Raw genomic sequence first — 12,443 nt, 5'->3', positions numbered from 1 at the left:
ATACCCATATAAAACAATTATAGGTACAAACTAGACTTGTTCAAATTGTTATTAAATGATATATATATATATATATATATATATATATATATATATATATAGTAACAAGTATATCTTTGTTCATGATTAACTTAAGTTATTTGGTTAATTTGATATTAGTAATTCTTGAAGTCATATGTTCAAGTTCTAAATAGATATTGATTTTTACTTTTCAACTCAAGCTTTTAGATTAATTGGTAATTTACATCGATCAATCAACCTCAAGGAAATAAAGGGTATTGATTGGTGAATGGAATAACAATAGATGGTGTTCCTTGGAATCTTGGTTTGATTTTTTTCTCGGTATGACTTGGGCTTTGAAATTCTTAATTATTTTCTTTTTGTTAATTAATTTTTACTTGCAATTAATGTTATCTAATCCCAAAAGTAGTTGATATGGAAGGTCATGGTATATAAGATAACTAAACGATATATAGTAAATGTACAAGTCGTTACAACGAATGGTATTGATCTAAATCGTTTAAAGATTGAATAATTATGTAGTTGAGATAACATAAAATATTAATAGTAGGTGTATTAGTAGAAATTGATCAGGTCTAAATAATATAGTTATATTTAATAATTAACTAAAATCAATAATTGTTATGAATGATTTTGAATCGAATGATATAATCGACATAAAATAAGAACAGAAACAACAAGATCAAGAAAGAAATAAGGTTTGGATCAAAATAACACTCTTAGGCCCAAAGTGAATCTATGGAAAAAGAGTTAGTTGGCATTAGAACCCAAATCTACGTGCTTTAGCGTAAATAGCCAACGCATACCATGAACCAAAGTATCTTCGTAGAACCAAATGAAAACTAAACCTCAATTTGTAAAATTAGATTCTATTCTATTAAACAGAAGTGAAACTCTAAGGATAAAAAGAAAATTTGTTTTTCTTAGAAGCAGTTGATCAAGACAAGTAAAAAACATAACACGAACATACATATACATGCTAATTAATTAGAATCAAAATCCTGAAGTTGAAAAGAAGAACAATGGTGTTAGTACAGCTTGATTTGGGTTTTGTTTAATTAAAAGATAACTCACCAAGAACCAACCAACCACTAGTGCTTGGATTGTAAACAAACCTTTGACAAAGATAAGGGCAATTAAATGAGGTTCGTACGATAAAGGTGATGAAGTATGAAGGTGAAGGCATGAAGGAACATGATAAGAATAAGATAAAAAGATTCAGAGTGGAAGTCAGTTGGGAAACATTGGATAAGAATTTAACACACAAAAGAGCTTCCGTACTCATCTTCTCTCTCTCTCTCTTATTATTACTAATTAATTACTTTTCCAAAAAAAAGAAAAAAAAAACACTTCTGACTGTTCTTAGGAAGCTTATTTATCGATACGTGTCGCACAAGGGCATGAGCAACCTAATTGTATACCTATTTTCGAAAAGAAAATATCGAGGTATCCATGTTTGAGGTATTCAATATATTAAGACAACTGTTGTTAAGAATCTGACCAACCTCCAAGAAAAGAAAGCATGCTGAAACTTGTCTTTTCATTTTCTTCAATTCTTCAAGTGCTTTGATCGACCATTTCCTCCACACAACCCTACACCCTACCTCGATATGAGACTCCCGAGAGTCTCGAATAATCTAATTCAATGTCTTCTTTCTTCTTCGACTCATGTGTTAAATAAATGACGGAAAAGTCCACATCTGTTAAATAAATAGATTACCGTAGGTTTATAAGGAAGAAGGCAATTATATCCAAATGGTATGAAATATTTTGGTCAAACTAAGAGCAAAATCATAAAGCTAAATGTTCAAAATAGCGATTTTTATACCCCTCCTAAAAATGTCTAAACTTCCATTGTCCTCAGACCAATTTAATCAAGAGGATAACTATAGGTTTATAAAAGGAAGGTAGTTGTCTCTGGGAGTATGAGACCTTTTGGATTGAAACCAAAAACAAAATATCTGGACCACGGCATTAAGCTTCCAACAACCGACTAGAGGATGATTTTTCTTTACATTCAAATTTTAATAAACGTCGCCACTTAAAGACACAGTGACCATGCTACATAATGTGCTCTTGCACAACATATATGTCTCGTACAATAGGGGGGCCCAAGAGTACTCATCATTTGAGGTAACTGTTTATTTATTTATACTTTTAACTTGTGGGTTAAAAATATCATGTCATTTATTGAAGTTTTCCAAAATGGGTTAGTGTAGCAAAATAAATATTTAAAAGTTTTCATTCAATTTGGTGTACGAACATTCTCAAACCTAACCCACTTTTCTAAAGCAGAAGTTGTATAACATTTTATTTCCATCATCCTGGGGAGTGAAATTACAAAATCAACGTTGGTGGTTGCTGCGTTTGAGTGTCCGCTCACTTGATCGATATTGATTCTCACTGTGAGCAGTCGATATTGGTTCACTACTACCTCTTTTTTAAAAAAGAAAAACATTTCTTGTGATTTATTGTTGCAATGATCATTGCTTTTTTCTTTACTGGTTTTAGACTTTAGAGAATGAAAACCGATTGGATTTATTGGATTGGTTTGGCAAAACGTGGGATGTGGAAACCCCACATTGATTATTTTGTAAGAAGTTGGATAGCTCTAAACCTATAAAAGAAACTCACCTTCTTCGTTGTTTACAAATGTCCCAATCCAACACGTTTTAGGAATCCAATACACTTTAGACTTTTGTTTATTGACTTAAACTAAATTCCCTTTCGTAACTTCTAATTTAGGAGCAAAGATTTAAAGAAAGTGATTTAGATATTGAGGATGAAGAGTAAGAAATATTGTGTGATTGTAATAACTTTTCACATAGTAGTCTTTCTTGGGTCCTCGATTTGGGAGTTGTCTATGTAAATTTTGTGTTTTTAGTTTTTATTGATTTCTTTAATTTCTCGGTTTCTCTTTTCTCTTTATTCCGTAGAATTCAGAGGTTTTGTTGAAGATATGTCAATACAAGCTGACACGAGGCCTTAAAGGAATGATTGGGCAATAGTGCTTCAGAAAAGGCAAGCAGTGATGGTAGTCCAGGAGTCTCTAGTGGAGGTTCTAAGAAGTTCATAAACAACGAAAATTGAAAGGAAATGGATTTGAAAGCTGGAAGCATGGTCGGGATAAAATTGGCTAGAAATGTTTTTACAAACATGCATGGAATATCAACATCCAAAGAATATTAGGAAAAACTTGAAGCAATATGTCAATAAAAAAGGATGTAGTACTTCCACAATAATATTTGGAAGGAAGGGTGAATGGCTTTAAACCTACAAAATGGACTCGCCTCCCTTGTCTACTCAATCCAATATACTCCATCAAATTAACATAACCCTCCTTTGTTTTTCAATTTGAAAGTGAAAAGAGACGCTGGCAGTCAAAAACCTTGAAGGGTGACATCGTAATCGAAGACTTAGAGTGAAAAATACCATGTGAATGTAATAATTTTTTACTATTTTTCCGTGGCTTTTCCGGTGTCTTACTCTTGCTGTAAGATTAAGAGATAATGAGATTGCAATTTAAGTACCAACGCACATATCCAACAGATCGATTCCATTACTTTCCACCAACAGCGATGACACAAGCAATACCAGTTAAAATAAGTTTTAAAGTGGTAGGCCACATTTTATTTTGTCTTGGTCGAGTGGATATCAATGGTACAATCTTCATAAAGTATTTTGACAGTTAATATCCAACTCATTTAAAAAGAAAAAAGAAAAAGAAAACAGTAAACTTGTTGACATAATCTAAGTGGTAAATTTAGATTCGTGCCTCAACAAATCCAAGAGCATTCCAATATATATGATTGGACAATTTAGTTAAGTGAACTACTAAAAAATAAGTGAGACTCAAAATAACCCAAAAGCATGGGTTTATCACATCACTCATCCAACCATTCCATTTTCACTTTCATGATTGAGATTTTATTCTTTACCCCTCCAATAAATGATCACACACAGAACCGTACACTTTATCAAATAAAAAGAGCAGAGAGTAATGCCTGGTTGTAACATGTTACAAAAGTAAAAGTAAAAACAAGAAGAAAATCCCAACAGAAGCAAATGTAGAGCAGGTAGAGATCAAGAAAGTGAGATCCCGTCCCAATGGTGTATGTACATCGTCTTGAGAGACATGAGAGTGACGGGCATATATTCAAACATTATGACATTGCTTACATCTACTTTAGTAAAAAAATATCATTTTGAATTTAGTTTTTATGTGGCCTTTTTAAGTTTTTAATTTAACTTCAATCTAATTTCTAACTTTCAAGAATATTACAAATTTGAAATTTGAATTTTGTTTCATTTAGGCCCAAAAGTTACACTTATAAAATCTCCCTTAATATTCTATGGTTAGTCAAAGTTTAAAATACAGATGTCAAAACTAAGGACCAATTTAAAACACAACTTAAATCCAAATAAATAAAAATTGTAACATCTTGAAATATTAGGGTTAAAGTATACAGTATTGTAATACAGAGTTCCCTGGGAATTGTAAAAATAAGAGGTAAACTAAAACGAAAAAAAAAATTACCCAATAAAGATAAATATGAAAAGTACATAGATGAGAAAAAGAAATTTCATTATAAATGTATTGAGTAGAAAAAGATAACCTAACTCAAGAAGTTGCTGGACCAAATAGGTCATACAAGCTAAATGTGTAGCATTTGAAATCTAAGGAACAAATAAAAACTAAATCAAAACTTGGGGACGAAAAAAAGGTATTTCTTCCTATTTAAAACAATTAATAAATAAATTTGAATTTTAGAAAAAAAAAATCAAGCAAACTAAGGAAAATGAGTATCAAATCTCGGTTCTATGGAATATGAGGCATCGAAAGAAGCATCTACCCCATGACAAGATTTGATACTCATTGACAAAGGTTGCATTATTGAGGAAGGGCCACAGAGGCAGAGTCCAATCTTTGAGAGATCCAATATTAAAAAGGTGAATCTTTTTCTACAAAGATGTAGGGACTAAGAGAAAAGGAGCATTAATAATAACACATATAAAGCATTAAATGCTGTCCTAAAATTAAAACTCCCTCACTCATGGAATTAAAGCTCTTAGAAGAAAAAACTACATTTCCAAGCCTGTTTCAGTATCATTATTATCACGCCATCATCTCATGAAAATCGTCAATTCGAAATGGTATTGTCAATCGAAAGGTCATTGTGATATATTATCATTCAGAAGGCCAAAGCACATCAACATCAATGCAGATTGTGAAAAAAGGATGTCATTACGTATAACTTAGTAGGACGACCAAGTTGCTTTCTATCCACAAGGTATTCGTGGAGGTTTCTTTAAAGCTTCTGCAACAACCCTGGCCTCCTCTCTAGTAGAGACAACTTATACAACAATTGTACTATATTTTATTACTGCTTCATTAATTTATATGCCTCACATACCCATCTGTTCCTAACCATTTTCCCTCCTACATGGTATTACTATAAAAGAAAACCCTGCACTTACAGAAAGAATGCAAATATTTCATAGCAAAATTCTAACCTGTCCTAATTAATGCTCTCCCAATCAAACTTCTTAAAGTCGAGAGTGCGAGAGTAAGATATTGTAAGGCATGCAAAATACAGAAATAAACATGTCTCCTATAGGGGCTATGGAAATTATGATTTTCTTGAAAATTTAATATTGAGAGAGAAGGTGAGAGTAAGGAAATTTGTTGTACCTGTGGCTCCTCGTGGTGATCACATGTTCGGGGACCCGCATGATACCTTACCTATAATGATCAAATACCTTTAAGACTTTGGACCATTTTGCATACATCAACATCCCCAAGGAATTCTAGATGGTTCATTTCAACTGACCACTGTGCCTTTTAACTTGCTTCAGTTCATTTCACTTCGTCAATTGACTTTTCTCAAAGAAAATAAAATAATAGAATCAATACAATTCAAAACAACTTACATTGCTTTTAATAGGAGTCACCCAACAATCTTTATTATACATAGCTCCTCTCCTTTTAATACATGTTTATACACATTGTTTTCAGAAACAGCAAGTCTGCACTTTGAATTATTTACCCAATTTGCTATTTATTTTTGCATCACGAGTGATAATATGATCCATAAGTTGTACGGAAATAATATACATGAAATATCCTAATGTATCAGAGAACAAAAAATCATATGAAAACCAAACATGATTTTCAAAACTTTTTTTTTTTTGTTCTCTTGTAACCAGGAGTCGGAAGCTTTACTCCTCGACCCAAGGCCTAAACCCAGGATTCACATAAAGGTTTGAACTTGGAACTTCTCAGTCAGTTTTTGTTATGCTGTATTTAAATCGAGTGTGAAAGGTTATTTAACTTGAACACTACCGTGGCATGAAATCACTATTCAAAGATTTAGAAGGATGAATGAATTTACCTATTTAGGGAAAGAAATAAGTCACTCTAAACGTATTGTTCTTAGGAGGGGGAAAAAAAAATAATGACGTCAGCAGCTTCTCTCAACCAAATGCCGCCTTTACCTTAGGACCCAAAGTGAGCTAATAAAGAGGCCTATTAAAGACGAGACAATAAGTAAATAATGTCTGTGCCCAAGTCGACACTGTTCATTGGCCAAACAAGCTCTTTAAATTCTCTTCTTCAACTTCCAATTACCTTAATCCCTTCTACACCACTTCTTTTCTCTTTGCCTCATAAAGAAAAACAAAGAGAAGCTTAATTTTAGAAACATGGGGTCACCATTTTCCAACTTCCTCAACCATAAAAATTTCTTACTCTTCAAAATTTCCATGATCCTATTCATGAACTGTGCAATTTATAGACCTAACCTTTGTTTCACCAAGTGTTTAGGGGAGCCAACTGATGACCCTGTTATACAGTCTTCTTCCAAAATGCTTTCATCCTTGGAAACAATAAACCTAGATGGATACTTTAGCTTTAAAAACAATCAAGAAGCAGCTAAAGATTTTGGCAATAGATATAACATGCTACCATTAGCAGTTTTACATCCACATTCCATTCGTGACATTTCAATTACATTAAAGCATATTTTTGAAATGGGTTCAGGAACAGAACTTACAATTGCTGCAAGGGGTCACGGCCATTCTCTTCAAGGTCAGGCACAAGCCTTGCAAGGCATAGTTATCAACATGGAGTCCCTTAAGGAACCAGCCATGCAGGTTCATAGTGGGAATCTTTCGTGGGTGGATGTCCACGGAGGGGAGCTGTGGATAAATATCTTGCATGAAACACTTAAATATGGCTTAACACCAAAATCTTGGACCGACTACCTTCATCTTTCTGTGGGCGGTACTCTATCAAATGCTGGTATTAGTGGGCAAGCTTTTAGACATGGACCTCAAATCAGTAACGTTCACCAGTTAGAAGTTGTCACAGGTATTCCTTCTTGGCTCATTCATAAGCTTTTTATAATGCATATATTATTGTTTAGAATTCCTTACCCAGTTACAATGGTCAATTGATCACAAATTCATTGCGCCATTAAATTTTTTTGCATTACCTTCTTATAGTTATGGAAGGGCTCACAACTAGTACTTTCAACTATTTCCTTCTAGCACCAAATTAGGTATAAACTTGGGACTTAAGTGACTTGAGTACACACTCCTAACCAAGACATTAGAGGTTCAAATCCCCCCACCTCCCTCCCTAGAACTCAATCAAAAGCTAAAATTATAAACAAACACACTCCTAAAGGGAAATTTGAATTTTTTTTAGTACAATAATCATGTAAATGGGAGATCAAATTTTTAGGAGATTGAATTCCAACCTCAAGGAGATACTCGTCATTTGTCCTGCATGTCAATTACCAATATTGGATATTAATGATGAACCTTCCTGCTATAGTTAATCACCAGGCAGGTAGCGTAAACCACCTAATGTAATCAAGGTGATCTCAAGAATTAGACTCACCAAACTTTTGAAGTGTAAAATACAGATCATTCTATTACCCTCCATTAACAATCTTTCTCACAACTAATTTTCTCTCTCTAAAAACGTCTCTCTCACACATTCCCCTTCAAATACTATTGGTATCCCCCTACCACACTTATCTATCCAACGAATTAGGTAGAGAGCTTGCAATAAGCAACTCTTTTGAGAGAATTGTATGATAGAGAAGCAGATATTTGTTTAGAGCAGAGTAGTTGAGAGATATGTTTCTTTAGAAAGAGACTTCCTTTTCTCATTAAAAAGAATCTTTGATATGAGGCAACAAAGAGAATAACTTTTACGCTTATGTAAGTTAGAAGGATTAATTTATAAAAAGAACTCTATAATTTAGAGTTGGTTTTTTTCACTCTGCACAAAAAATATGTAATCCATTCATGTCCTCCGTAGGTCATAACAAAGTAACAGTGTGGACAAATTTAAACCGTACTTGTGCTTTTGGCTGGGGGGATCCTCCATAATTCCTTTCTAGTGAGAAGAAAAAGTTCACCTCCTAACTAAACATAAATTATGGAGTACTACTCATGCCATGTTTCTCCCTCTACTTCAATGACTAATCTCACAGTTGAGAAAATGGAGGGCAACAATGACATAAACCAAATATGAAAATATGGCTAGTCCCTGATAAAATTTGGAGGAAATGAAAAAATGCAAGTGATTTCAATCACCACAATCTCCAATTAAAAAAGAAAAGAAAAGAAAAAGATCAATAATTAAACCCATTTCATGACAATCCAATGATATTTAATAGATTTATACAACATTGTTGTTCTGAAAAAGGATAATAATGTCGAAGAAGTTTAAATCTCATTTCCCGTTGCCTACAATTCTACCTGAAGCATGAGCTTTCTCAAAGACATTATAATCTTTAAATTAATATGATATCATTCACAAGGAAAACATAAAGTACTAAAATCTCCATAGGCTTTTTGTCTCTAACCTCATTTATAGTTTTCTGCCCCAAGCTTTCTTTTGATTTTCCTTTTTTTAAAAAAATAAAACAAAACCATGAAGGAATAATCTTCCATTCGGTGAAAAGGGAAGGAAAATAGAAAACGTTATTATAATGTCTGAGTCTCAATGCAAACAAAATAGTGAAGACAAAAAAAATTGAAAAAAGAAGCACTATGAAAATAACCTAAATCTCTGTAAGAAATTTTATAAAAAATGATGACAATAATAATGATGATGAGGCTGAAAAGAGCCAAGAGCGACTACAAATGGAGAAAGCCAAAGGGAACTTGAGAGAGAGACTACAGGGGAAAAACACAAAAGAGAGCCCACCAAAGCAAATGAACGTCAAGCTTTAACTCATTTCAACAATAAAACCTTGAAGGTGGACAAAACCAATGTAGTTTCAACTGTGTGCAGGAAAGGGAGAAGTAGTTACCTGTTCAGAGCAGGAGAATTCAGACTTGTTTTACAGTGTACTTGGAGGCCTTGGTCAGTTCGGCATCATCACAAGGGCGAGGATATCTCTAGAATCAGCACCAGAAATGGTAATATACCCTGCATTCCATCAGAATAGGTATATAATATAAAACTTTGTGATATTTGTAATCTATAACACAATTCACCATCTTTTGTCAGGTAAAGTGGATAAGAACCTTGTATTCAGACTTCGCCATATTCTCCAAGGACCAGGAGCATCTGATATCCTCCAAGTACTCCTTTGATTATATCGAAGGTTTTGTTCTAATAAATAGAACTGGTATTCTCAACAACTGGAGATCTTCCTTTGATCCCAAAGATCCAGTTCAAGCGAGCCAATTCATCACAGATAGGACAACTCTGTATTGTCTAGAAATGGCCATGTACTTCAACTTTGAAGATAAAGAAACTTTGAACAAGGTGAGCAATTCAATAAACATTATCAGACATCATGCTCAGGGATCGGTGTGGGGGGGGGGGGGGGGGGGGGGGAAGAAATGTTTACCATATAATGTCATTTCTACATGGTCATGCAGAGAGTGGAGAAGTTGCTGTCGCAATTGAGCTACATTCCAGCCACTCTCTTTCTGTCGGAAGTTCCTTACGAGGAGTTTCTGGACAGAGTGCACATATCTGAGAAAAAACTCAGGGCAAAAGGATTATGGGAGGTTCCTCATCCTTGGCTGAATCTAATGATCCCAAGAAGCAACATACGTGATTTTGCAGCAGAGGTGTTTGGAAAAATTCTTTCAGATTCTACCAGTGGTCCCATACTAATCTACCCAGTCAACAAATCCAAGTAGTTGCTTCATTAGATTTGTCACAGAAACTCTGAACTTTATTAATTCCCCATTCTAATACAAATCAGTTTGGGTTATACAGGTGGAACAATAAAACATCATTGGTCACACCAGACGAAGAAATTTTCTACCTAGTGGGTTTCTTATTTTCTGCATTGCCAACTTCAACCGGAAAAGAGAGCTTAGAATACATTTTAGCCCAAAACCAAATAATTTTGGACTACTGTGCCAGGGCCCTTCCAGGATGTAAGCAATATCTGCCTCATTATCGCTCCCAAGACGAGTGGCAAGCTCATTTTGGCTCCAAATGGCGGGTACTGAAGGAGAGGAAATCTGCCTATGATCCATTATCAATCCTTGCACCAGGACAAAGAGTCTTCCAGAAAGTCACTCCTGTACAACATCTTATATCCAAAACAAAACACAAAAAGAGCATCCTAGAGGAAGAGAATGCGAAAATGATCTGATAAAGGCGAAATAAATTAAGTGTATTCAAGCATAATAATAACATTAATCAGAAAGGAATTGGCCGTATTGAGTTCTATCTGTGAGAGGTTTACGATTTAAAATCACAATCAAATGTCGAATGCACCAAAGGGTTATGAGCTTAACTTTTCTTCCAAAGGACATATAAAGCATAATTTTGAAAGATTCACTCTCACGATTGGATCCCAATGGATCATGATCTATATTTATTCAAAACACAATCCTGTACAGACCTAGTAAACAAACCATACTTACAAATGACTGAAGTTGAACAAAAACAAAATGCTCAAAGCAGAACTACTCAGTTTTTGTAGCTTCTTTCCACCCAAGACCTGGTCTAGAAATTTCCCCCTGTGGCCCTTCATAGTCTCGAGCATTGAGAATCGTAGCCTCAAAGTCAGTAGAATCGCTTGCAACAGGAAGAAAACTACCAATTTCATCCCTCGCACCAAACCCTCCAGCCCGTAAAACATCATCAGCCGACATGGAAGCCTCCATATTAATTTCCCCAGCCATATCAATCTGTCGCGTAGGTTCAGCCTTCACAACATTCTCCCTACCTCTGTTAGTTTGCAAATCTTTCGGTAAGCTTGAAACTGATTCCGTAACATCTTTCTCAACCATCACAGAAGAATCATCTCTCTCATCTGGGATAAATAAATAAAAGCAAAAAATCAACAGATAAATCCGAATTTGGGATGACTTTTCAACATCCTTTTCGAAATCTTCAATGAAAAATTGAAAATTCAACGTAAACGTTCGCATATGACAGTGCACAAACCAATTCCTTCCCACGTCATCAAAGCCTTTAAAAAAGCACATACAAGTAGGTTTAGATCCAGAAACCCAACAATGAAAAGAAAAACAACAAAATAAGAAGCCATACGCATGATTGTCAATGAAAGCAAATGGAAAACAGAAGAATGGAGGTGAAAATGAGCGTTGGAGGGAGGGACCTGGAAGTGAAGAGGTCGGGTGAAGTTCCATGGCTAAGGTATCGAACTCGTTCTTGGGGTTGTGGATCATTTGTGGAGCGGCAAAAGGCAAGGTGTGATGTGAAATATAAAGACGCGCGTCGGACACGTTTGCAATTTGAATACCGGTCATTGTAACTTGAGAAAAGTACTACACTACTTTATTCTATTGATATTTTTCCCACCTTTTCATTTTAGTATAGCGGTAGGTCGATTATTGTAGTTCCATAAACTGTACGTGCAAACTTAATTGTTTGTAGGACCAATATATATATATATATAAACAAATATAGCAAAGCAAACTTTTACTATCTATCTACCAAAAATGGATTGCAATACTCTGCCCTACTCCTGTTCGTGTTATTTATCATGAAATAGTAAAAAAAATTATAATAATATGTCCCATGTGTCTACATTTTACAAAAATAACAAATTTAAAAACGTATAACTTTTTCGTACCATAAATTAGTTCTCATATTTTTTATTTTTACAATACACAAAAATGAATTGCTATAGACCTGTTTTTTTCTAAATTCTTTTTACATCTTGAAGCAATTTTTCTTATAAATTATTATAGATTTTTAAAAAGAGTAGAATCCAACAACTTTTAATTTAGAGAACAAAATCAAATTTAAAACAATCTGAATCGAACTGTTTTTTTTTTTAAATACCAAAATTGAATTTAAAATCCAACTGAACTAAATTGAATAACTATAGGATTCAGTTTGATTTGACCACTAAACCGAAGTGAACCAAAGTATTTCCACCCTACCGTTTGTGAAAATTGAGACA

General features: G+C 34.1%; 2 protein-coding genes across 8 annotated transcripts; one reads left to right on the top strand and one right to left on the bottom strand.

Moving 5' to 3' along the window:
* Positions 1–3,630: 3,630 nt before the first annotated feature.
* Positions 3,631–11,178, top strand: LOC103486946 (cytokinin dehydrogenase 1-like). The gene is made up of 4 exons (XM_051083943.1): positions 3,631–7,390; positions 9,332–9,459; positions 9,551–9,811; positions 9,928–11,178. The coding sequence occupies exons 1-4, from the start codon at positions 6,724–6,726 to the stop codon at positions 10,192–10,194; spliced, it is 1,323 nt and encodes a 440-aa protein (XP_050939900.1). The 5' UTR covers positions 3,631–6,723; the 3' UTR covers positions 10,195–11,178.
* Positions 10,856–11,799, bottom strand: LOC103486945 (uncharacterized). 7 transcript variants are annotated; one of them, XM_008445112.3, is made up of 3 exons: positions 11,634–11,757; positions 11,459–11,483; positions 10,856–11,324 (listed from the first exon to the last, which is right to left on the bottom strand). In XM_008445112.3, the coding sequence occupies exons 2-3, from the start codon at positions 11,475–11,477 to the stop codon at positions 10,975–10,977; spliced, it is 369 nt and encodes a 122-aa protein (XP_008443334.1). In that variant the 5' UTR covers positions 11,478–11,483; positions 11,634–11,757; the 3' UTR covers positions 10,856–10,974. The 7 variants fall into 7 exon arrangements, with proteins under 7 accessions (XP_008443334.1, XP_016899734.1, XP_050939897.1 ...); XM_017044245.2 differs by having other exon boundaries at positions 11,564–11,704; XM_051083940.1 differs by having other exon boundaries at positions 10,856–11,483; positions 11,634–11,799.
* Between the last annotated feature and the right edge of the window lie 644 nt (positions 11,800–12,443).

This window comes from Cucumis melo, chromosome 4 (genome assembly GCF_025177605.1).
Source record: "Cucumis melo cultivar AY chromosome 4, USDA_Cmelo_AY_1.0, whole genome shotgun sequence".
Lineage (NCBI taxonomy): Eukaryota > Viridiplantae > Streptophyta > Magnoliopsida > Cucurbitales > Cucurbitaceae > Cucumis > Cucumis melo.
This window is presented reverse-complemented; position numbering and strand designations above follow the sequence as displayed.